This window comes from Anguilla anguilla, chromosome 9 (genome assembly GCF_013347855.1).
Source record: "Anguilla anguilla isolate fAngAng1 chromosome 9, fAngAng1.pri, whole genome shotgun sequence".
Classification (NCBI taxonomy): domain Eukaryota; kingdom Metazoa; phylum Chordata; class Actinopteri; order Anguilliformes; family Anguillidae; genus Anguilla; species Anguilla anguilla.
This window is the reverse complement of record NC_049209.1, coordinates 25,054,807-25,080,198: the sequence shown is the minus strand read 5'-3', so window position 1 is coordinate 25,080,198 and position 25,392 is coordinate 25,054,807. Positions and strand designations below refer to the sequence as shown.

General features: G+C 41.5%; 1 protein-coding gene across 3 annotated transcripts; it reads right to left on the bottom strand.

The window, feature by feature from the left end:
• Window positions 1-1,165: 1,165 nt before the first annotated feature.
• On the bottom strand, window positions 1,166-25,392 carry LOC118235859 (intermediate filament family orphan 2-like). 3 transcript variants are annotated; one of them, XM_035433722.1, is made up of 9 exons: window positions 24,227-25,392; window positions 11,002-11,062; window positions 10,823-10,867; window positions 9,019-9,189; window positions 8,103-8,248; window positions 7,336-7,495; window positions 6,947-7,045; window positions 6,528-6,652; window positions 1,166-6,005 (listed from the first exon to the last, which is right to left on the bottom strand). In XM_035433722.1, exons 1-9 carry the CDS (start codon window positions 24,751-24,753, stop codon window positions 5,900-5,902), a joined length of 1,440 nt encoding a protein of 479 aa, XP_035289613.1. In that variant the 5' UTR covers window positions 24,754-25,392; the 3' UTR covers window positions 1,166-5,899. The 3 variants fall into 3 exon arrangements, with proteins under 3 accessions (XP_035289613.1, XP_035289612.1, XP_035289614.1); XM_035433721.1 differs by having other exon boundaries at window positions 10,772-10,867; window positions 24,227-25,390; XM_035433723.1 differs by lacking the exon at window positions 10,823-10,867 and having other exon boundaries at window positions 24,227-25,391.

Genomic DNA, 25,392 nt, shown 5'->3' with positions numbered 1-25,392 from the left:
AACCATTCTCTAGTACCCCTAATTTATCAAGACTCCCTTTGTAAGGTGCTTTAGCCCTCTCTGGTGGTCAGTTGTTTGAACAGCCACTCAAAAAAACGAAAAAAAAAAAAAGTCTGGTGGCGCAAATCTGGCAACAGTGACGTCTGTGTGGAGACTGTCCTCGAGCTCAAGGTCATGCGCTGCTGTGTTTACAAGGAATAATGCGGCACAGATCTGCTGATTATATTACTGGGGTGGCGTGTCACGTTCTCCGTTCCTACTCTCCAGCCGTTAAAATGACATAAGCATAACGTAATCTGCACTGCAGGGTTTTTTGATTTGATCCTTGTGATAAGAATGCCACGAACACATGGAGGCACCTGAGGCAGAGAGCATTTTATCACTTTAAAGATGACTCTCCACACTTTACGTTGTGGCACAGAGAGAGGGCAGGCGCTTACCTAAATTTATTTTCTGTGATACTGTAACAGGTTTGTTTTATTCCCATCCCAACTATATGATGGTATCAAATATTCTTTTAGATTTTTCTTCCCGTGAGAGGGCTTTACCATTATTGCGCCACTGGCTTGATGGAGTAGAGGGGTTTGAGCAAAAACTTGTGCCCTTCAGTGTCTGATACCAGCACAGCACATGCAGCTGTTATAATTCCGAATATTGGTACAGCAGCAAACAATACTTGCATTTATGCAAGTATTCATATCCACAGACTGTGTTAAGTTTCAACAGACTGAAAATGAAACTGCATCTAGCTGCCTCCTCAGAATGTCTGTAGCACAATTTGATGACATTTCTTGCCTCAATTGTTTTTGCTATCTATTGCATTATATCAATGGTAAGCTGTTTAATACTGGTTAAAATGTACCAGCACTTTTGAATGGAGGTAAACACGGATTTGTTTCCTACTTTTGTCATGCTTGCATAGTAACATTTTTAGGAGTACTAAGGAAAGCTCAGTCAATGAAAAATGAACTGAACATCACTTGAGGTGTGTCTTTTGGAGCTTCTGTTCTGCATATTTTATAAAACTGCAAAGAATAATCCAATCAGCAATTCAGAATTCAGTCACAGTATTACCCATTAACCACCATTTTATTACATTTTTTTTATTTTAGTCTCACACCATGTACATTTGCAATTATTAAATAAAACGTCTCCATAATCAAAATAACAAATGCTACCGTTTAAACTGATTTCATAGGGAAACAGCTGTAGAGTGTATAGTGCACTGTACTGCATACAATGATACAAAAGAAAAGAAAAAGGACTACAGAGAATGTGGTAGGCTGATGTGCATTGCGGAAAATGATAAAACAAAAGTGTAACGGCAATGACGTTAATGTATCCAAAACAAACAACACCTGCAGCTGACCAAGACTTCCTCTGCTCTTTCTGCCTTTTTGCAACCACATTCACAGTGAGACTAGTCATTTGTTTGGTTAGCAGGAGGTCCAGAGAGATGGTTCAGATATGACCTGATAACCTGTTGAAGTGACACCTCCATTGGTGTCATCAACAGTTCAATATTCAAATAGTCATAGATGTGGGAGCAAAAGTTGTTCTGACTACATGCACTTTCTCTCGCTCTCTCTCTGACACACACTTGCAATTAATTATTTAATGTCTTAGTTATTATCAATAAGCCATTTACTACTGCATGAAGAGAGCATGACTGATGTTAAAAAAGGAATTATTAACTGTATTTATTAGTGCTATTCCTCTTATCTTACCATGCTGAACATTCAGGGTACAAAAACTCACATTAACACTTATTGATTAGTTACAGATTGTTAACGTGAGTATTTGCACCCTAAATGTTCAGCATAGACAGATAGAGGAAAGAATGGGTTTTCCTGGTTAAATAAAAATAAATAAAAATAAAATAGAGGAAAGAAACATTATTAATAAGTACACTTGATAATTCTTTAGTTAATGTTAATCACCCTCTGTTCATGCAGTAGTTAATGACATATTCATGATAATTAAGGCATTAAATAATATTAGTTATTAATAGACACTTATTGTGAAGTGCTACCTACACACACACATACACATTTAGTGCTACTTGGTAATGGCTAATGGAAATGATGATAATTGTGACAGTACTTTGGTAAATTTGTTAACAGAACAGGATACACAGTAAGCCAAAAAAGGCTAACTAGGTACATTGGTCTTTTAATATTAGCCTCTATTAATATTAGCAAAAATGCCAGATCAAATTAACTTTGTTTATCAAATTATTTCTATGCTCATCAGTAAGAAACATTTTTATCTTATTGTAATATCATTGATCAGAGAAATGCAAAATTGTATTCTGAAAAATACACGTCACAATTATTGGCACCCACTCTATATACCCTCCCTTTGCCAAGATGACAGCAAGAGAGTCTTCTCTGATAATACTCAAGCTTAAACAGTGGTTCCCATCCATAATTTTCGACTCCCACAGCATCTTCATAGCTACTCAGTCCTGACCCTGGAGGATTGCATTACTTTCAGCCTTTTACCACATTTTGCCATTTAACCATCTGATTGAACCATGCACTGTATACCTGGACTCAGCAAATTTATTTGCCTTTTCAGTTCTGAGTGTACCAGTGACTTAAAAGCAGCTGAAAAACCCCCTGGTGAGCAGCCCTGCTGGGTCAGAACTGAATAGCATTTCTACAAAGTAAGAATAAACCACTGTGTGGTTTTCTTTCCACTCTGCATTGAGCCTCTTATAGGTAATTTGGCCATCACTTGGAAAATATTGTTGTTAAAGTAAAATGCATCTGTTTGATTATAACGTGTGCAGTTCTCAGCTTGTCAGGGAGTGTCCCCTCATGCTTTTCAACAAGCTCACATTTGAAGCTGCTTAAGGAGGCTAAAAGTTCAGTAAAATACAAAAGGGATGGAGTGTTTATTAACAAAAGTCTGGAAAATTGTAATTCCAAATGTGTTTCATCATCTTGTTCAAGGATATGAAGTCCTCTTATCAGTCTGATGCATTGTAGAGATTGTCCACTGAGGCCCTTTTTGCAGCTGATTTGGCCATTGTGCTTACAGCATACAGTGGCCACACAGCTAAGAGTGTGAGGCTTTTTACATTTGTGAAGTCTGAGTGAAAATTCTTTACAGAATTTAAAATTTACTACCCTGAAATGCCGGCTAGTGTAGACTATCACACTAAACAGAGACTCGGTTGGCATGGGAACATTACTCAAACACTTGTGGGGGAATTAGCTGAAGTAGAGATGGCTCTGTCCCCCACAATCTATGAACACTGAAGAATAAACAAACCAGACAAAGAAATACTGATAAATACAGGAGTTGAGTGCTTCAGATGCAACCAATGATCATTTCTGGGTTAGTAATTAGCTGCTAGGCCATTCCGCAAGAGTTTCATTCCAATGAGTGCAATAAACCTCTTAAGGCATTTAGCCAAACGAAAACAAACCCTTTTACGACATGCTGTGAGAAGGACCCATTCAGAGCTGCAGTGTAAACACACCGGAGATAATGAGGCATTATTCTCTGTGGGGTCCTGGCCTCTCGCCCCTGTAACGCCTGTTTCAGTCTGGAACCACAACAGGAGGATCAGTTAGGGAGACTGACCCAGGCTTCACTTTTCTCTTTTTTTATCAGCAAGAGGTCTAAGAACAGTTATTTATCTCTCAAACCCTTTTGACTATCAGTGATTCCCTTTCCAGGCCAGTTTATTTTGTCCCTATGTGAAAATACTTGCATCACAGTGCGCAATTCTATTGACTATTATTTTTGAAGCACTCTCATCTTTTCTTTACAATCTGAATAGTAAAATGGCTGCTATTTCACTTTAAATTAAAAGGTTCATCAATCATTTGATCATGCATTAACTAACCATCTGGATTACAGACTGTAATGTCTCCCTCCACTATTAGTATTGTTTCTCTCCCCTTGGATGAATGTAGCCCCCACAAAACAGTTAAAATCTGGCAGATACAGCAAAATTACATTTTTAAAATAAGCATTTAAGCCCTACTTGTGGCCTTATATTCTCCCCTCCACATCACATCATGACTTTGCAGGCTGGGTAATTTGTCTAAACAGATGCTTAAAATTAAAAACAGAGCTCTCAAAAACACATAAATATGTGACTAGAACAGTATGATTATGTACAACAAGATTCATAAATTACACAGAACGTATTTGAAAAGGCCACTGAGGTTTGATCAACAGACAACAAACCTCATATACAGACAACAGCTTCTTTTGTTGATCAAAACAGAATAGAGATAAATAAATGAGAGGGAACAGCAGACTGTTTTTCTGACCAAGAAGAAACACTAGGTAGTAAGAGAAGGCAACGTTGGTCTAGTCTGTGATGCAAGTTCATGGATTGGGTGACTGATTAATGCTTTAACCTAAAAACGAAGCCTACTATATAACTATAACTAATCTATAACTAAACTGAACTATAAATCATCTAGGTGGTCATATAACAACATGTCTGAGAAAAATAAGAGAAATACTGGACTGGCCAAGCTGGTGTCTAAAGTATTAGTGTGTTACTTGTGTCATAGCGCCCTCACCTGGACACATACATCACTGCAAAAAATTCACTTTGTGACAATGACTGTTCAATATAAAATACTGGACATTCGTTGAAATATAAGGATGAACTGAAATTGTCTCAAATAAACAAATTCCTAAGTAAAAAATATTTAAGGCTACATTTTTTGCAGATCAATTTGCAGCATAATAAATGAGCATTAAATCACAAAATGCCAAAAAATTACAGGGTAGTAAGGCAGTCCACATACATTCACGCCATATCAATAAGGAGGCACGTGGTTTTGTACTCTTTCCCTTAGCCTTGTGGCTAACAGAGTACAGCATGGACAGCCGTAATATGAATAACTGTACTTTTTCCTCAAACATGTCTGTTCTGTCCTTTAGGATAACTTGCCTTGGTACAGAACTAAATTCCTTATGCTGTTTTTTTAGGTAAGTAAACCTTTAATTTCTCTTGCAAAAAGAACGCACTGAAGCATTCTGATCTAAGGATGAACTGTACTATTCCCACTCTGAAAAATGATGTTAACATAATTGTGACAACTGGAATACGGATCAGTGCAGCTGAAAGGTAGACAAGTAATACCTGAGCAGAGCAAACTGGAAGCGAAGAGTTATGGAGGCCCTGTTGAGGATTTTTACACTATACAAATGGGTGAATTGTAGGGGTCGGGATTTGGTGGAGGATATTACGAGCAGTGATCTGGTATTCTGGTCAGTGTTGCAGGTACTGAGGGATTCTGCTCTCCGCTCTGATGTCTAGGACATTTCAGACATTCACTTAGTCTCAATTTACAATCCTTTGAATCATTCTCCTCTGAGAAATAAATGCAACACACAAGACTTTATTTTGACACTTTTTGGTCAGGGATCTGGCCTCTGAAATTCTGGTATTCATTTAGGGCTTTCTTGTGAATGCAGTAATTTCACTTTTACCATTTTTGTATGAACACCTGAATCCCCACAACTTTCTCTGCCTGCACAACAATTGTCATTCAGTCAAGGGCCCAAAGTGTGAGCAGACAGCCTAGGGAATCCCCTGAAGAGGGTCCTCGGGAAGAGGCAGGACTCTGTGGTAAAGAGTGGCCTGACCCAGCCGATGGTGAAACACTGTAATTTCCTGATAATTAAAGCTGGTGAGGAGCGTTATGGAGACAGGTTCTGACAGTGCAGAAGACTCTTTGTGGTTTTCCCTGTTTTAACGTCATAAACCCACCACCGTTTCTGTAGGAGGGGGGATGTTGAGCACCAGTCGTCGGGATGTGGGAGTGGCCTGCTGGTCAGTGTGCGGAGGTGAACTCTGTGTCCCTTGTAATGTGAGCTGGGAGTTGGCTGGTGGGTACGTGGAGCGGGACGGACGCGGCCATCAGCTGATTGGACCCTCGGTGTCCCCGTCTTTCTCTAGCTCGTCCTGGATCTCGTCAGTGTTTGCCGAGTCACTGCTCGCCACTGAACTGAAGGACGGAGAGTTTCTGCCGAGGGGAGGAGTGGAGGTGGGGATTTGTACATACAAATCACACAAGATAGTGAGGACTCATTAATACTATGTGTACCTAATACTGCCCTGTATTAATTTGGAATACAGGGCAGTACTATATGCTATATGCACACAGTACTAACCTGCATCGTATCAGTGAGGCCCTATATGTAGTCACTGGTATCAGTACAGTGTGTGTATGTATACATTAGGGTTTGTATGTATTCAGTGTTACAGTATCTACACAGTGGAATCCAGGAACCTTCTTCCTGTGAGGCAACACTGCACCTCTGTGCCACCCCGGGTATGTGGGTGTATTCCATAATATGTACTCAGTGGTATGTGTATGTATTCAGTGATATAACTATAGGTATCTGTATATGTTCAGTGGTATAATAGGTACTCAGTGGCATTACTATGTATTCAGTGGTACAGGCAGTACTAAGTGGCATCAGTATGAATTCGGAGCTGTCTGTGTGTACATGGTGGTATCAGTTTATACTCAGTAGAGCCTCACCTGCCTCCCTTTATCATCCTCCTGCAGGTCTCCATCTGCACATCCAGCCCCCTCTTCATGCTGCAGATCTCCATGTACTCCTGCAGGTGTCGGTTCATGTCACTCTTCGCTGTGGCCAACTCCAGCTGAGGGAGCGAGGAAAGGAATCAAAGCTATACTCTTGGCATGCGCTCTTCTGACTCATCAATTTTAGGCAACTGCAGAAGACAACAAAATCAAACCTGACCTAATAGCTGAGACAGCAAGATTTGGGTTTGCCCCATAACCATGGAAACAGTGAGAGGCCTAATTATGAAAATCACCAGATGAAAGAGTTTGCTCTGTACTAACGCCCCCATTCCGAGGAACCAGTGGATTTGGGGAAAGCTTCAATGCAGGCACACAAACACGCACGCACGCACACACACACAAACACACACCTCGATCAGCCCGATGGTCTCCTGGTACTCCTGGTCTCTGGTCTTGAAAAGAGACTCCGTCTCATCGATCAGGCTGCCCAAGCTGCCATCCTGAGAAACCTGGGAGTGAGCAAGAGCATGGGCCACTTACAAAGTAAAATATTCAGTGTTAAATCAGCTCTGAGAGTTCGCTATTAAGAGTTCAATTAACACTCAACATTTTACCGTACAGGTACTAATCATTAAGTACTGCCATCATTGCTTCAGTGCACATTTTCTTAAGACACTAAAGCATGCTCTAGTGTGAGTCGTGGGGAAAATTAGAAGTAGCACCATTCTGGTCTAGATTCTACAGATGATGACATGTGCGCTAATGCTGGTGTGCTGCAGCATTTGCTGCATCTGCTCACCGGCTCCAGTCCATCCCCGTGGCAGTCAACTGCGCAGGCAGCTGCACAGATGGCCGAGGGGGTGTTGAAGTTGGTGAAGTCCTCCCACAGCAGCAGGGTGTCCTCATTCTCCTCCCAGGTCAGACTGTCGCAGTCATCGTCAATGTCAAAGGTCTCCCTCCTGGCAACAGAGCAATTATCTGAACACGTTGTGTACCATGGAAATACAGAATGTGCTAGATAGAGCAAGGGTTGGAGAAAGGGAGGGGGTGATATGGAGAAATGGGAAAAGCCAGAGGAGAGCAGGAAATGGACTGAAGAGTATAAAGGTACGGAGAGCAGAAAGAGGGGAAGACCAATAAGAAGCCATGCATTCAACAGGGAATCAACACAGAGAGGGGGAGAGAGAGGGAGAGAAAGAAAGAGAGGAGGAGACAACAGAACAAAGAATATGCCCTGTTGTCTCTGTCATAGGAAATAACATGGTTGGATAAAAGGCCACAGACTTCACATGTCTGAAATTAAGAAGTCAGGTTATGGATGCAGTTCTACACATTGCCAAATGGTGGCATTACAACACTAAACCATCACAACAAGATTCAAAGTTTAAACTAGGACCATATGCAGCACAGAAAATTCCTTCATGGCAAGTCAGTAGAAAAGCTGGCACTTTTACAAGAAGCACATAGGAACCTACTGTGCGACCAGGAAAATCACTGTGTGTGCAGTTCCTCTTCCAGACCAGGGTAAAATGACACTAACTGAAGGGGTCAGTAGGGGGCACTCACAGGTGGTTAAGCATGCGCTTCATCTCATCTGTGATGTTGAGGGATCCGGTCACTTCTTCCTCAGAGGTGCTGGGGTCCGCATCCATCTCTGAGCTCTCTTCATCTGACACTGCCTTACGTTCCTTCCTCCTACGTGACACTGCCCCCTGGAGACCAGAGACACTCAGTGCTTAGTAAGTGCTCTGTGGACCTCACACACTATACTCGATAAATGCACTGTGCATCTCACATAGTGATGTTATCCACAGCACACCTCACAAACCTATAATTATCAATAATTATCTGTGCACCTGACTGTGATCAGTAATCATTTGAACACCCATCACTCAATTACCACCTGAGCACCTTATACAAATTGTATTTAAGCAATTGTCACCTGACACACCTCACAATGAGTTTGGTAATCACCTGCACACCTCAAAGTGTTCATTTACTACCCGCACTATTAACAAAATACTTAAATTGTACATTGTAAATTGACAGCTTACATCTGTCAAGGATGACCTTGCATCAGTCTTAACTGTCCAATTAAAATCAAAAGTCACATGCTTCAGGGATTGCTATTACTTCATTCCTATGTTTTACTCTTTTGTAAACACTGATAGTAAAAGTAAATACAGGCTGCATGCCACACATTAAAACGAGAGCCTTTAAAAAGCACTAGCTGCAGAGAGCATCCTCTAACTGTGGCTAAGGTCTGGACTTACGCCATCCCTGCCACTGCAATGTGATAACCCTGCGCATTGAGGGAAAGACACAGAATCAGCACAAAAGCAGTGCTGTGTGGGCGTGTGTGTGCAGGTCAAGGACTGTGGTGTATATAAACTCTGTGCAGGGCAGGGCCGGGCTGGGCCAGTCAAACAGTTTTGCGCACCCTGTCTAGTGGGGCTGTGGACGGGCTCATAATTTTACGCACTCTGTCTAGTGGGGCTCTGGACGGGCTGACTTGGAACATCTTGGACATGTCCTCGGAGTTGCGCTGCTGGGCCACGTCGCAGAGCTTGGCCGTGATGTCAATCCGCCGGCAGATGTCCATGTCCACCTTCATGGCCTTCTCCTGAATCTGTGTGTCCAGGTCTGACATTTGCTGAGGAGGAAGGAGTTCAGGGTCAGAAATACTGCGGCAATAACACTACAGTGTATTTTCTCCAGTTCTCACACATCAGCAGTAATCTCTTCCAGCTTTATCATCCAACTGACCAGAAGAACCAGCGTATGATTGGTCCCTGAATTATTGGACTCCACCCCAGAGTTATCCCCCTGGCCTTGTCCGTATTGACAACTTCACCTCTGTTTTCAAACATAACTGTTTTAAACTCTGAAGAAAAGTGCTGTGTTTAGGGGTTGAATGGTTTTTCAAAGGTGTGGGGGGGGGGGGTCCAAACTGACACACAGTTCACACAGAAGAGTTGTTTTCAAGACATCTCTGTGAGTATTGCATTAGATGCCAACATTCATATACAGCATTCTGAAAGAGTGTCACTCCATACCAGCTCAATCACTTACAGGGTGGTAAGTTCTTATCTTACTTTCAGGACCAGATTCCTCCTTTGGAATTCTGAGCTTAAAAGGGAGTTATCCTGAGCATAGGGCTGTTGCCAAGTGCCCTTTACCGGAAGAAACAGCAAAGCAGGCCAAATTCTTCAGATATAACCTCACCGCATCACAGGAATCTGTGACATCAGCGCTAAGCTCAACACATGGGCAGATGCTTCACGTCTCCATTTTTAAAGGCAATGAGCTGCAGTGACAGCTGGGATCACTTCCCCCCCAGGAGCCGAGTAACAGATATAGGGACTACTTAAACAGAGCGCTGGCACGGTGAGTCGCAACGAAACATCTCAGAGGAAGCCCAGGGCTGCTCTCCGTTAATTTTGTATATTCGTTCTCGTCTTGAGTAGGTAGAGCTGGCCAGCAGCAGTCTATCACAGCAGTCAGCTGAATTCCGAGTTCCTGAGCCATGAGAACACAGTAAGTCGTTAAGCAGGACTAAAGGTCTCCAATATGCATTCTTTATATGCCTGGTCATTGTAGCGCAGTGTTTATTGCTGAATACTTCCCTGGAAGGCGCTAAGTTTTTTTTTTCTATTTTTGCTCTGGAATATTTTTCCACTGCAGTAAAAAATTCAAAGTAGGTGGTGCTTTTTCCACCTTAGACCTGAGCCACCCAACGTACAAAAACTCACACACAGTGAAGCAGACATAAATACACAATTAACATCCACACACACATTGGCAACAATTAAAACAAGAGTAATGTGACATTAGCATTACATGCTAACTAGCACAACAGAAATCTGCCATCCATTCAGTAAAAAACCTTTTCATATTATCTGTACAGATCAGTTTTCATAGCAGGCCTCTCCAGGACAGAACAGTGATGGCATCTCAAGAAGTGTAGGGTGACTGATATCCAATGATAGTATAGTGGTTGATATCCAAGGACAGTAAAATGATTGCTATCCAAGGGTAGTATAATGTTTGATATCTAAGGATAGTATGGTGATTGATATCCAAGTATTGTATAGTGATTGAAATCTAAGGATGGTAGAGTGATTGGAATCCAAAAAGGAGAGCATTGAGTGGAACTCTGAGGACAGTATAGACCATGGTAATAGCCAGTCTCAGAGGGGTAGGAGAGAGAGACTGAGAAGCTAGTGACCACTCACGTCACTCATAAGACTCTTGAAGACCACCAGCTCAGCCTTCAGCCTGTCTACCTTCTCATTCAGCTCCTCCTGGATGATCTCAGACTCCTGGGCACTCTGAGGAAACATTCAAACACACAAGCTTGACCCCTCACACGCAGGACTCGACACAGCGTACACAACATCCGGTGAACACAGACTCAACACTGAGGAAGCATACAGCATACAGTGAAGTGGTGTCACTCCCTCACCTCCTGCAGGGCCTCCACCATCGCCTCCATCTGCTGCCTCCTGGACAGCTCCTCCTCCCATCTGCAGAGAGGGGTGCATGTGTGTGGTCAGGACCATGTCTGTGCCAGCCCACTACAGCCCTCATGCTGAGCTGGACTGGACATCAGGCTAAACATCAACAGTGCTACACAGACCGTGGTTAAGCACTCCAGCCACTGTCCAATAGCCAAAGGCACATAGTCTAGCACATAGTCTAACAATATTTCACAGAAAAAAAGAAGATTTATGCCTGTTAATGATCAAATATGTGTCAATGACTCATCCAGTTCTAAACCTTAACATGTGGCTTAACAACAGTCTAGCTCCCCTCAACAGCATTGATATAGGCCTACATTATCACACTGGCATTATGAATATACAAGACAAGACAGGCGCAAAACTATTAATAAAAGTGGGCTCCTATGCATAGAAAAATTGTTTCATTAAAATGTGATATGTCAGACATTACACATGGTCCCATTTAAAAAGATGCATGAATAAACATATGAATGAATGAATGGGTTGTTTAAGCAAACCAATACCTTATACAGATTATAGATATAAAAGATTATAAGATATAAAGGAATTTACTTCTGGGCAGTCCTGTGTGTCTATGAGACATTTCCATGTATGTTCAGCTCAGCGACACTGATGTGCCTCAGCCCCCTAAAGCACGAGGCAGCCAGGCTTTCATAACACAGATTTCAGCTGCGTAAATAAACTGAGAGAAAATAGTTTCCATTCAAATCACAAGAAGACAGAAACCACCAAACCACCACAGGCGCCTTGAAATATAAAAGACTCAGGGACCTTGGTGGTTTAAAAAAAGAGTGGAACATAAGCAGCATTTTGTAGAAAGACGAAATCGTGGCTCTGAGGGAAATTTGGACATTGTTTATTACCAGCAATATGTCGTTGTTATGAGCTGATGGGAAAGAACATTTTGACCAGGACAAACTCGGTGGATTGACGATATCATGCTCATAGACAAACTTTATTTTATTTACAGTAGCTAGTTCATGACTATTACTAACTGTCCATTGTTAATTATTTTACTATCTTTCTTTCACATAAATTATATATATTGTTCTTGAGAGACCACTAGACATCACCATGGCAACCCTCAAGTAAGTTCCCACAGTGTGTTACCAGCATGACCGCCAGGCTGTCCCGACAAATTTACTCCTTCTTCTAGCATCCAGCATGTTTATAGTATTTTGTCTTTGTGGATGGAGTAGGCCTGGCCAAAACCTTTCTGATAGCACTTCCATAAAAAATACAAAATGTCAGCATGTGCATCCATGATGTTAAATAAAGGGGCAAGTAATACATATTAGGACTGAAGACTCACAAACAACTTCCTATTCAAAAGTATTACTTATAGGCATGATTCTCCTTTTCTTCACATCATAAAAATGATTAAGTGGGAGGAGCTACTGGAACCAAAGGTTTTTTTGTGCAGGCTAGAGATGTCAAGTGCAGCCACTGTCTGACTATATGACTGCTTCCTCTTTGTTGCCATGGTACCACAAACACAAACCCTAACCATGCCAATGACATCATGAGCCTGAAAAAAGGAGGCAGTCCTCAGCAGCTTATCTTGTTCAGTTCATTCAGTCCCTTTTCCACTACTTCTCAGTTAATGTTGTAAAGGTTTAAATGTGCCATAAACACTACACCAGTAAAAGCAGAGGGGCAGCATTTTGGTGCCTGATTACTCTAGTTCTTATTGACGCTTGATTTGTCACGTTGTGAGTATCATTGTCTCTGTGCTGTCTGTTTAGTGAATTGCATCCCTGGCTGGGTTTCAGTGGCTACTGAGCCAGATACTGTTCTCAAAGAGCTGGCCGTACTGTGTTGCCGGGTTTAAACTCCCCACTGCATGGTTAGAAGGGCAGCGGGATGAAGGACAGCAACATGTCCTCTACAAATCGCACACATAATTTCCTCTGCAAGCATACCACATTACTTACAGTCTCCAGTTATAAAACATTGCTTCCTCTGCAGGTATGGCAGTGCATCATCCCTTCAGGTATAGTGTATTATTACCTCTGTAGGCAAGGCACTGTCTCACTTCCCTCTCAGGTAGAGCACATCACTTCCTCTGTACAGTAGGTACTCCACTACCTTGTTTCCTTCTCAAGTAAAGTGCCTCACTTCCTTCTCGGGTACAGCACATCACTTTCTCTGCACAATGTAGACATTCTGCTCTGGGACAAATATGTGTAATACACCTCTATTACAGACATTTTAGCACCTTCACAACACCAGTGATCAGCTTGTCAAGCCATTATAGCTAATTCATTGCTGTGCAGATCAGCTCAACTAATCAGAACACACCATCCCGGATATTTGAGAATCACACTCTTACAGCTTATTATATCAAAACTCAATCATACTAATAGACTGATGTCACAAATGTATTACACCTCACTTTGGGACTGATATGACCGGATATGGTGTGTCTGTGGCCTCATCACCTGCTCTACCCTGTTTTAGCACAGCCTGTGGCAGGCTTGAGACCAGCTGGACCATTCCCCAGACATCATGAGGTCAGAGCAATCATGTGGCAAAGGCACAGGACTCTTTTGTGCCTTAAGTCATAAGTCTTAGGTTATTGTTTTCAACAAAATCCAAAACCAAACGCTAGACGCTCCCAGAAATACTCTACAATCCTTCACTGTGATTTTTCCCAGAGAGGTCTGGCCCTCTAATTCTGTATTCCTTTTGAGAGACAGTATAACAGAAGGTCACCTTACAAGGGCACAACAGGCTAGCCTCATTTGCCAATGGATGCCTGTGTCTGTGCTCCATCCCCAGCCACATCTTTACTTGGCATTCTCAGCGGAACAGCTCTGCTTGGCCTGTTACTACAGTAGGTTCAAAGCATGTAGATACCCAATGTGACACCAGGCTCATTGCCTATATTACACACAATTTTCTGAATGATTACAAACACGTTCCAATATTTTGAGAAAGGGGTTCTTCAATGGGCTGTCAAAACACAACTAGTGAATGAAATGAATTTTGGGGTTATGACAGTATGGAATGGAGATACTGCTGCTTTACTGCTCCAGTTGCACCCAAAATAAAAGCAGACAGATAGACTAGGGCAGAGCCAAAATGTATGTTACCAGAAATATATGTGCCCAACAACGACATCCATCAAAGTTGAAATCCATGCCACATCACGTTAGAAGTGTTTAACTGTAACACATCAACTTACAATTAACCAGCCGATTTATTGTTATTTTGGAAGTCAGAACTTCAGAACATGGTAACTTTAGCTTTTGCATTTTAATTGCACCCTTAAAAAACATTCAGAGAACAAATCTGAGGGAATATAGGCTGGATTGCAAATATTACATTACATTAAATCATCCGTGACACAAGATTTAGCATTGCCCTGTAGCCATGGGAACAGGGATAAGATTATTTAGTCTAGCGATGGCTCTGTCTGTAATAACACCATCCAGATTCAGGAGAGTCAGGGGAGAGCTTCAACACCCCTCTCTCTTTCTCTCTCTCTCTCACACTCACACACACAAACACACAAACATAGGAACTCAGGATATGAGTTGTTTTACTTAGGTCTGATTTTGTGTGAAATTTCCTGTGTTGATGGCAGCCTTCAAAAACAGCTGGTAGATGACAAAGCGAGACCCGCTCTTTCCTGCAGCCTCCACAGCAATCCAAACCTCATATCTAGCCACAACAAAGTTTCCAGTTCACATCCATTCTGAATGAGTCAGATCTGAATCATGTTCTGCCATCTGTTAGAGGTTCAGATGATTAACCCTTGCAAGAATCTGCAAACAGCATTTCCTTTATCCCAACTCAACTTCATACTTCACAGTGCTTGTTTCCTTCATGTTTATCTTTAAACAAATTGGATTTCTGTAAGTTCACAGATTTTTGGATGACACTGTTCCTGCATGCCATGTTCATGTATGCCAGAGGAATGATAAACACTAAAGATGGCAGCCCTGCACAATAGGAGCTTTTTGATCAGTTATCCCAAATTGCTGAGCTTCGGCTCTAGATCTCTGTCTCTGTTTCTCTCTTCCCTTCATTTCACATGATAAAAAGCAAATGTCTATTTCTGTGTCACTGAGTGTGTGTGTGTGTGTGTGAGTCTACCACTCAATCTACAATGTACTAGGATAACCAATTACTACTACCCAAAACCATTCCATTTAGGTGAGCACAGATGAGGAACCATGACAGAATAAGCCAGTCAGTTTGTTGATCATCACACAGTGAGAGACTGCAGAGGTTATTGATTTGGTGTCAAAGAGATGGCTTTATTTGATCTATGAAGTTTGACTGTCGTGGGACGTGATGATCACTGAACTGATCCCACTCAGAGAGACAGCAGAGAAGTTCTCCCCCTCCCCACTCACAGATCGCAGGTCAACTGAGTGCACAGCACCTCAAACAGGTCAAATGTAACCTGACTTCTCTTTCCCTCTTTTTCTCTACTCCAGTCCTTTCCCAATGTCTCCTCACATTTCTAAGTTCCACTCATTTTCACAATCCATATCTCATTCCCTCTTACACTCTATCCCCTCTATTCTGTCTTTCCCCTCCACATTTCTCTGGATGTCAACCCCGTTTCCATTGTATTATTTTCTTTTTGTCACTCTTTTCTCCTCATTCAGCTCTCTAATCATCCTGTGTCATTCTTTCTCTCCAATCCACTCTTTCTCTCTCTCTTTCTCGGCTTGAATTTTCTACCCCAGCAACGTTGTGCCTCACATAGTAAAAGGACATCCCATATCCAATACATGCCTAATCTACCCATAACTCACGCACTGTAAGTTGACAATGACCATTGTCCATACCATTCTCATTTCATATAGCACCTTCATTCCAAACATGTCCACCGGGCACAACCCAGAAACAGTAAAGTTGATTGGTAACCCAAAGAGGATGAAGTGCCAGGCCCCATAAAACCAAGGTCGATATGTATTTGTGTATGGTATGGTACAGTCTGAGTCCCAGGACAAAGTCATATTGTAGAGAGATGGCATATGCCAGGTTCTGTTTCATGACATGCCTGAAGTTCAGAGGCACATTTGAAGTTCAGAGATAATGACTCAGTGCATTGTGGGAATGTTTCCGCCACAACCAGAAATACAGCACCTCAAATAGGCCACACCAAAATAACCAAGAGCCTACTGCTAACACTGGGATCCTAAAATAATCTGATACAGTATAATCCAGGTGTTATACAGACCCATTGAAGGCTAGCTGAGGTAAAAGCACCCCAGAAGGAGGTGGTTAAAGCAGGGTTCCACCGTGCTCCCATTTTATGAGCATTTACTCCTGAAAATTGATGCGTGCTAACTGGAAAAATAAATTTGGATGTATAAATGTGCTCCTAAAGTTTTCAAAATTTTGTATTTTTTTTGGAAAAAACCGTGTTAAGAGCGCCTGAACTGGTATTTGCTGTCCCCAAATGCGGGCCGAGCGCAATATCATCACACCCAAGCGGAGGGGGTGTGGCTCACTAACTCTCTACAACACTGAAGTCATACTGTCAGGATTTTACAATCTTCATTGAGATGCTTCGTCAGAAGTAAGAAATTCTAAAAGACCCCTTTGTGCTAACCAAATTTGGTCGTCATTCATATAGCAGTCTATTGATGGGTCATGATAGCTCAGCTATCTTTGTGGTCTGTTTGGACTGGAGTCTAGGTGGGCTATGAGTGAACAGTGCTGACACAGCTCAGTACGTCAGCAAAATAGACACCCCAGAGGCTCTCTTGGACTAAGCATCCAAGCCCTTAAATATCATAGAGAATATGAATACCTTGTTCAAAAACAGCTCCGTTAAACAACCTGGTTTTTCCAGAGTTAACCCTGTGTCTGTGACAGCAAGACATGACTAAAATAACACTACAGCAAAAGGGGCTTCTCATTTACCAAGGGCTACCTCACACTGACACACACACTGCCTCTGCCTTCCTGAGTTTTGAGATGTAAAAATGTCACTTCTTTGGCTTAATATAATTACTGTACGTATTCATTTTCTAGAGGGAGTGGAGCACCCTTACTAAAATTTGCGATGCTTAACTTTTTAGGGCAGCAAGTTGTTTGAGCACAAATGTCCCATTGTTGGCACAATGTGTTATGCAAAAAAAAAAAAACTCACAAAAACAACAAGGCTCCATTATGTTTCATTTTGTTAATCTGTAAAGCCTTTAGGGTACAGAGATAGGATCATCTCTAAGGTTCATTTCGTATGTCTGCATTTTGTTAATGGTTTCACTGTAAAGCAATTTGATGTAGTATTATCAAAGAGATCAAACTGGTACCTGGAAGCTTCACACGACTGATTCATACAGAAATCACAGAAACTGGAGAGGAAGAGCTGAAGAGACTTAATAACAGACAGTGTGCTTTAGAGTGGTCAGAAGGGTAACCAGTCTAATATTCCCAGAAGAACTGAACCCTATCTCACAGGATTACTGAGCCAATATGATTAGCTCATAGCTAATTAACGTACAACACATCCATGCCTAGGCTGGTTTGGTTGAAGCCTTGGTTGGAACACAGGGTGGGGCCTCTTATTAGTACAGAAATGTTAGCTGGTAGCTACCATTCGATGTTCTCATATGCTAAGCGGTGAACTTGGTGTAAAGATTGTTATAACACTGCCTAATTACTGGTACAATCTATATGGAATCATTTGTGTTGCTAAAAATGCTATTTTCAATATCTTGGACCACCTCTTCGCTTGACATTTTGCGTTCGAGGGTGCATCCTCAACAGAAGTGTGGGCGGGGTTGAGGACAAAGGAGGAGACGTCTTTGACTATAAACACAGAATCTAGAAGGGCCGCAAAAAAAACCTGCATAGTACGCCTTTAAGGACAAATTTTGATCAAATTCAGGCCTATGAATCTCTGTAAGTGTCACGAAGAGACCACTTTCCCTGACCTGGTGTGTTGGAGAGAGATGTAATTTCCCAGCTGGTGATCACTCAGAACTAAAGAGCAGAAAACTGCCATCCACTGGTTCATTCTCATCTCGATTCCAGCTCTATAAAAAAGACATAGAGGCCCCTTGGCATTATGGGGAATACAATTATTGTTCTAGTTCTTCCCTCAGTCTTTCAGACTCAAAAGGTCTTGCCTCCCCTGACATGGCACAAGTAAACTTGAGAAATTCAGAGGCCAGAGATATGAGGAGAGGTTGGTTACAGTGCTGATATATGCCTGTCTACAAGAGACTCAGACAAGGCCCTGCATTAGGACACCTTCACAAAAAACCTGCTGCCTGAGGCCACAATATCCTCTGATGTCATTTCCTGCATATGAGATCCTGACGTAGGAGAAATTTGCTTCTCTCACAGCAGTTTCAAAGGCATTCCTATGTTTCCAAGATATCTCAAAATACAAAACTCCCATATTTCAAAAACATCTGTGTCGGTATATACTAGTTCACGCTACCTGTTGTTAAATATAACACATGCTCTTATGCAAATCTAGGCGCTTGGATGCATTACAGAATACTCCAACCTTTTCCTGATTTTTCTCAATTTGGGCCAACAGACTTATAGATAACAAGATATTCTGAGTTTCTTTGATGTGTGTGTGTATGTGTATTAAAGCTAACTGGGGACTTACTTTGCCAAAGTATCCCAATCAATGTTTAAAAATGATAAACATTTAATCCACAAATACAGATCTGACAGCCAGCACAAAACCCAGAGCTCAAAATATTTGTAATATTTATCTGAACCAGCAACAAACCCCACAATGCAGAAAAAATCCTGAATTCCCCTTCCTGAGCTGGTATTTCATTCCGGGAAAGAAAACAACAAAACAACAGGGAGCTTTATTATGAGTCACACAATAAAGCTTTCAGGACCAAGAATGTTATTAGTGTACCTGATCCTAAATAATTAGCAGAGGAAAACATTGATCTTTTCACAAACCCACAGCTATAACTATGTGAACACTTTAGCCATTGCTTGTATTGCTGTCTTACCTATTTTTAATTACAATTGTTACACCTATATTGTTTATGTTTTCTAAATGTGCTAGTAATGGTCCTACCATTCCTTTTTGTCTGGTTTCATTTTCTGTTTTCTCTTTCCATTTCTATTGTTTCACAGCCTCGGATCCACCTTGGGGTAATAATTAACAAACTGTCCCCCATGGAGGAGGGAGCACACACAGGACAAACAGCTCAATTTCAAGCGCAAGAACTCCTTTTAAATCATAAATATGGTGGAATGTCCCAGACAGTTACTGTGAGTTTTGTCCAGCTGGTATGTTTGAATAGTGAATTATGACCATGCTGTAAAAGAATAAATTCAGTTATATGATATTAGCCTTATCACATAGCCAAGCATTTGTAAGCAATAAACAAGCTACACTACAGAGACTCTACAAATAGGCTACTACGTATGGAACATTTCCATATTAAGAAATAACAACTTCAGTACTGGATACCTGGAACAAATTGTCCTTTTAGTAACATTCAGTAACCCTTAGAGAAATTAAATGCAGGAATCTCTCAAAAATGACAGGATGTTCCCACCCACTGTTCACTGTTCCCATGCGAACACAGAAATTCAGAAGACTGTCATCTATTCATCATACTGTGTGCCTACATAAATAAAGATTTAATACATCAGCACATTGAGCAACATATAAGAAATCCCCCAGATTTCTTATATTTCTTATAACCCTCAAGGGTTTATCTGACCTGACAATTAATTACATTTACAATAGAGAGAGGAAGGAGAGAGAATGGTATGATGGAAGAGAGAAGAAAGGGAGTGAAAGAGAGAAACTAAGAAAGCGGAGCAGTGTAAAAAGGAGTATCGTGGTGCAAGGACCTAATTTGGTTTTAACCTGTTTGGCATATCATTTGCATGTGCGTACATATTTCTGTCACGAAATGAAAAGCAACACCACTGTCTGCACCACACTTCATAGTGAGCTGAAGGCAGAGTAGGAGAAGCTCAGTGGTGGTTGGTTATGTATACCCAATGGGGTGACACTGCTGAGGGTTAAAAGATTGTCTCTCTTGCTCTACATGCTGTAAGTATCTCCGTTACACAAATGCTGAAGGGATATGGAATTAGAATTAAGCAATAAATTTGGAATTTGCGGTTGGTGGAATCTTAAGATCCAGTGTATCGTAAGAAGTGTGTGGCAGCAGCAGGGGCATGGTTTTCACATTGCCCAAATAAGAAAGGAAACAAATTATACAAACCGCCTGTTTTAGCTGAAAACAGTCGCTAACCTGGCTCATATGATGAGTTCTCCAATAAGCAATATCAACAATACATTGAACAATGCTACATTAACTGTTAAACCTTTTTCATCCCATGAATAATAAAGACAAATGAAACTTTCTAACAGCCTAAAATATATCTATGTAAGTATGTTTTTCTAATGGATGATGTATATACTTGATTAATTTGAGGTATGTTTTTGTGCTGGCTCACAACACACACATGAGTTTGACGTAGTAAGTGCACTCTGTGCTCTAAGACTGGTAACAGGCCAATCTAGCTATCAGATGATGATATATAGCTGTCAATTAATTAGCTAACCAACCACTCAGTTACACTAATGCGCATGCAGGCATAGCTAACATTCAGCATTAGTAAAGTTTGCTAACCATTACCCATTGCCAACAGGAGCTGTCTATTCATCTCTCCAAAAAGGCTGAATTTATAAAATATAAATACATAACCTCACTGTAAACAGCTAAGTGAAAGCTTAAGTTAAAATACTAACTTAATGTTAGCAGAGAACCCTGGGTATTTTCTACCTAATGTCTGTGGTGACTGGTAAGGGACTTCCTCCATATTACAGGCTTTAGAAAAGTTTACATCACATGATTTTGATTTTAAAATAATTTTTTGTGCCTCAGGGAACACAGCAGTGTGGGGACATGCCCAGAAGTACGCATTTTTGTGGGAATCGCCATCCCCTCGCTGCCATGTCAGTGCCTCACTATTTTCTCATACAATTCATCATTCTATCCTTCCAGGAAGCCATTTTCACTATCTCTTACTACCTTCAGCACCAGTTTAGCATGCACAAGCCCACAGGGATGTTAACTCTTTGGCACCTGCCCATTTGGATTAGTGCAAATGTACCTTCCAAAATATGAAAAACACAACAAAAAAAAAAACATCATAAATATGTTATAAATAACCCCAAAAACCAGCGCCTTTGACTGGTGTACCAACCATGCTCCTAGATCACCCCTCAAATCCATACTCTAGTCACCCCTCAAATACACAATGTAGAAAAGAAAATGGTGCCTGTGTTCCACAAGGTCCCTCAGTCTGCCTGTAGTAACCTACATCTGGAAGCTGTCATGGGTCCCCTTCCAAAGCCAACCCATTCTGCAGGAAACAACATAGCCCTGAGGCACCAATCCTGCCACTGGAAGTGATGTATACAAGAGCAGGATTCTGGGGATTGATTTCCTCTAGCCTTTACCAGCTCTGTTTATGAGGATTACAGCGGTGCTGGTCACTACAATCTGCACATACATGAATGCACGCAAACACACACAAACATAGGCACACACACACACACACACACAGCTAGCCTGCAGACAGACCAATGCCCCGGCAGCGGCCTCCTAGAATAAATCTGAAAGGCAACTCCCCAAAAGTTCCGATCAGGACGGCCTGGGTTTTCCTATTAGAGTTGTGGGGATTTAATCTCTCAATGCCAAGCACTGCCGCCTAGGCCATGGCTCCCACCTGCTGGGAGACTGTGCATTCCGGAAGGTGCTGGGAGTGTGCATCACAGGTGTAAACTCTCACCTCATGAGCTCACAATCACCCTCCTGCCCACAGAATAGTCAGCTTTTCCTCACACCAAAAGAAACTGTCATCCCCTCCATTGGGAGAGAACAGCTTCGTATGAAAAATGACATCCCGTTGGAGGCTGTGCCAGTTGAAGATAAACACTGCATTAAGAGCGGATGTTTTATTCACACCTTGCATTACATCACAGAGATTACTGCAGCAGCAGCCCAACACTGCTGGGACAGATGGAGGGGTTTCATCAAACTTTAGGATGGCTACTGGGAAAATATAGGCTGACTCAGCCCTACATATCCTTCACCTACATAACCAGGCCTGTTATTAAGTGTTTTAAAAAGCTGAACTTTGCACTGAAAGAAAATGGGCTCCTTTGATTAGAAGCCCAAACCAAGCAGGAATCTAAAACAGATGCAATAAAAAATTAACAGACCAGATGAATGCTTGACAGTAACAAACACTAGGGGAAGCCCTGAATGTCTCATTTTTCATAGTTATGAGATGTTTAAAGTGGTTCCCTCTGAAGCAGGGACTTTTTGTGAACCTTGTGCATGCCCAACACTGAGTCTCCATTTCCTGCACTGCTCCTCCTAAGGGTTCAGATATTCTGAGTCACAGATTTTAGCACTGTGTGGTTTTATTAAAATACCTGTTCTACAAATACTGACAAAACTCACCGATAATTACATACTGTATGCAATGTAATTAAATATCTTCCAGGAAGAAATTAGTACTTTCTATACTTCTATTCTATAATGAGAAAAGACTAGGCTACTTTCATTATTCCTATGCTCACACGCCACCCTTGAAAGTACTGTAAAAACCACCGAATCTCATACACTGTCTCTACTGTACTTTTTGTTTTTCTGGGCCTCTATGCACATGACCAACCAATAGCATGCTCAGTTGTATTTACTGGAATGAAAGACATTAAATTATATACATGGTTCTCTCCTCATCCTAGATTTTACATTTTAAATTCCGGACTGTCAGCAGAAGTACGAATTGAACTTGAAGATTGCAACACATCTACAAATTTATAGGGAGGGGAGGGACATTTCTCCTTCTGCAGGTGATAATCTGTACCCACATTAGGCCCTTCATAAGCATGTCAAGACTTCCCTGCCATGACTGGACTGCCTATTTGTAAACAGGTTGATTTTATTTTATTCTTCATTACCACAAAAATGACTTTATCATTTTCATAGGTGCAAATATTCTTAAACACGTCACATATTCTCTGAATTCAGTTTATGGAGAGCCATGGAAATGTTCCAGGTATCATGTGCCATTTCACCACTGAAAATATCTGTGCATAATATTACAGTAAGTACTGGTACTGTAAATCACAAACAGAAGAAGAGGAAGAGGAAGCTTGACACGTTCACTATTTCCTTGGTGATCTGTTCAACATGAAGAAACAAACAGCCAGTTTGTTTCAGTTCTCCAAAAAAGAGACAAAAACATCTATCATTTCTACATAATATTTGGAATCAGGAACAAAGACTGGTGATCTGATGGTTAGTTGCTGGGGCAGAAACTACCTTGCGAAACTGGCTATTGCACCCAATCTCATTTTATGAACACTCTCGGTGAGATGCACCAGGTTCACTTTCACCAACAAAGCTAATAACAGTACAGATAATGTGACACTATGTGTTAAGATATGAATCACTGTTTAAATACAATACCTCCATGCAGACAGAGTCCACAAATATACTGTGAAGACACTGGAGAGCGATCTGGAATTCTAATCATCATGGTGCAAGTACAAAATCCAACAGAAAACCACACTATAGGACAAATTTGTTTCAGTTAATCAATATTAGATTTGCAAAATAATGTAAATAATTTGAACAATCCCAGCTAAAAATATGTATTGAGATTTTTTTATATATAAAACTTAATTCTGAGGAATTTAGTGAGATTTTTTACATTTACCCAACAAGTAAGTTAACATGGAGGCATTTTTTTTAACCAAAAGTCTATTAAAAGGTACAGAAAAAAATTACTCAAATGTCCAGTCAGCTGTTGAATTCGCAAATATGTTGAATTTCAGAAAATGAATTACAGTCTGTGGGATTTATATACTCCAACAGGTTTGTTGTTCAGCAGCCTACTTTTTCTGCAACAGATCTAGCCTACCTTCACACAAAAAAGATTTACATTTTTTTCGCCAACATGAATTTCTGGCTTGTGGTGGGGTGGGGTGTTTGGAGTCATTATCATAAACAACTATATAAAACCACATATATAAAAAAGCATTACCAGGTTTAATGCTACATTTAGGCTATATTAATAACAGGTTTCATTCAACGACCGTTATTGGGCAAGGAACAGGATGGTGATATAGAACAACGTGGTCTAGGCAGTCACACATGATATAGCTATACTTACTCTCTCTTGTATTCGTCTCTTTCTCGCTTGACTTTGGCCAATACATTATAAAGCGCTCTTATTTCAGGTGTGATGGTATCGATTTGAACCCCAACACCGTCCGGGTGAGTCCAACTAACACCGGGGCCCTGAAACGTTTCGAACCCCTCCCCTTGTCTTCTCACATGAGTGAAACTCCAGATGGTACCAGGTAGCCGGGCGTGATTGGGCGGTCTAGGTATCAGCGATTCAGAAGTAATGTCGGTTTGGACCGCTGTTTCACGCGCATAGAGGGATTTGTAACGCTTTTGCTCCAAGGCTTGATGTAGTTGGCTTTCTAATAATTTGTTTCTCCGTTCCAATTCATGGACTTTTGCCAAGAAACAACGGAATCGGAGGTTCAGGGTCTTCAAGACATGAATGTTGGAGCCCAAATCGTTCCGCAGAGCACTGTGCACCGCACCCGAACCGGTGGTTGAGGCTCCGCTAACGGGAACAACGGCAAACCCGGCTGGCGCAGTCTCGGAAAAAAGTAACGAGTTCATCATTTCATTAAAATTTGAGAAACTCCAGCGTAAATTTTCCTAATTCAAAATGGTAATAATCCAGTTTTTTCCCCGATGCAAGTGGCAATACAACAGTATATCAGTAAGCTGTCCATGACCTCCAGATGAGGCCAGTATTCAACGGGGTTTCCTACGATATGAATCCTTAAAATAAGGCTGAAAGGGCCGCTAGACTTGATGCAGACACTGACGTGAGTCTCCCCGCATCGTTTAAAAAAACATCTTCAGACGAAGGTCCACTAATAAAAGAATCCTTTGTATCAGTATGGTCCAAACCCGCTGTCCGCTCATTATGACAGTATTGTAGCTGGCGATGCCGCATCCCCTCGATCAAATCATTCCCATGTAGCCTGCTGTATACCGGGCTACAGAACGCCGCGTGTTAGCCTTGCTTCCTCCTATATCAGCTGCGTTTTAGGTTGCGGTGCAACCTATCAGTTACAGTCAGTCTCAGTCTGCTGCTCCAGTCTCTGTTATTCTACTGTTGGCCACTGGCGGTAGCCTACGGTTTATGTCTGAGCTCTGCCTCTGAGGGGCGCTGGGTCGTGTTACAAGCTGCTGGATTTTGTAAATGCATTTTCATCTGCAAGAAGCGGAACAGCCTACAACATATCTCTCTCT

Coding starts and splice junctions, on each gene's coding strand:
- LOC118235859 (XM_035433721.1), bottom strand. CDS start 24,753: ATGATGAACTCGTTACTTTTTTCCGAGACTGCGCCAGCCGGGTTTGCC. Junction 9,190..10,771: donor TCAAGAGTCTTATGAGTGAC/GTGAGTGGTCAC, acceptor CTTCCTCCTCAG/CAAATGTCAGACCTGGACAC. Junction 8,249..9,018: donor CCAGAGCCCCACTAGACAGA/GTGCGTAAAATT, acceptor TCTGGTCTCCAG/GGGGCAGTGTCACGTAGGAG.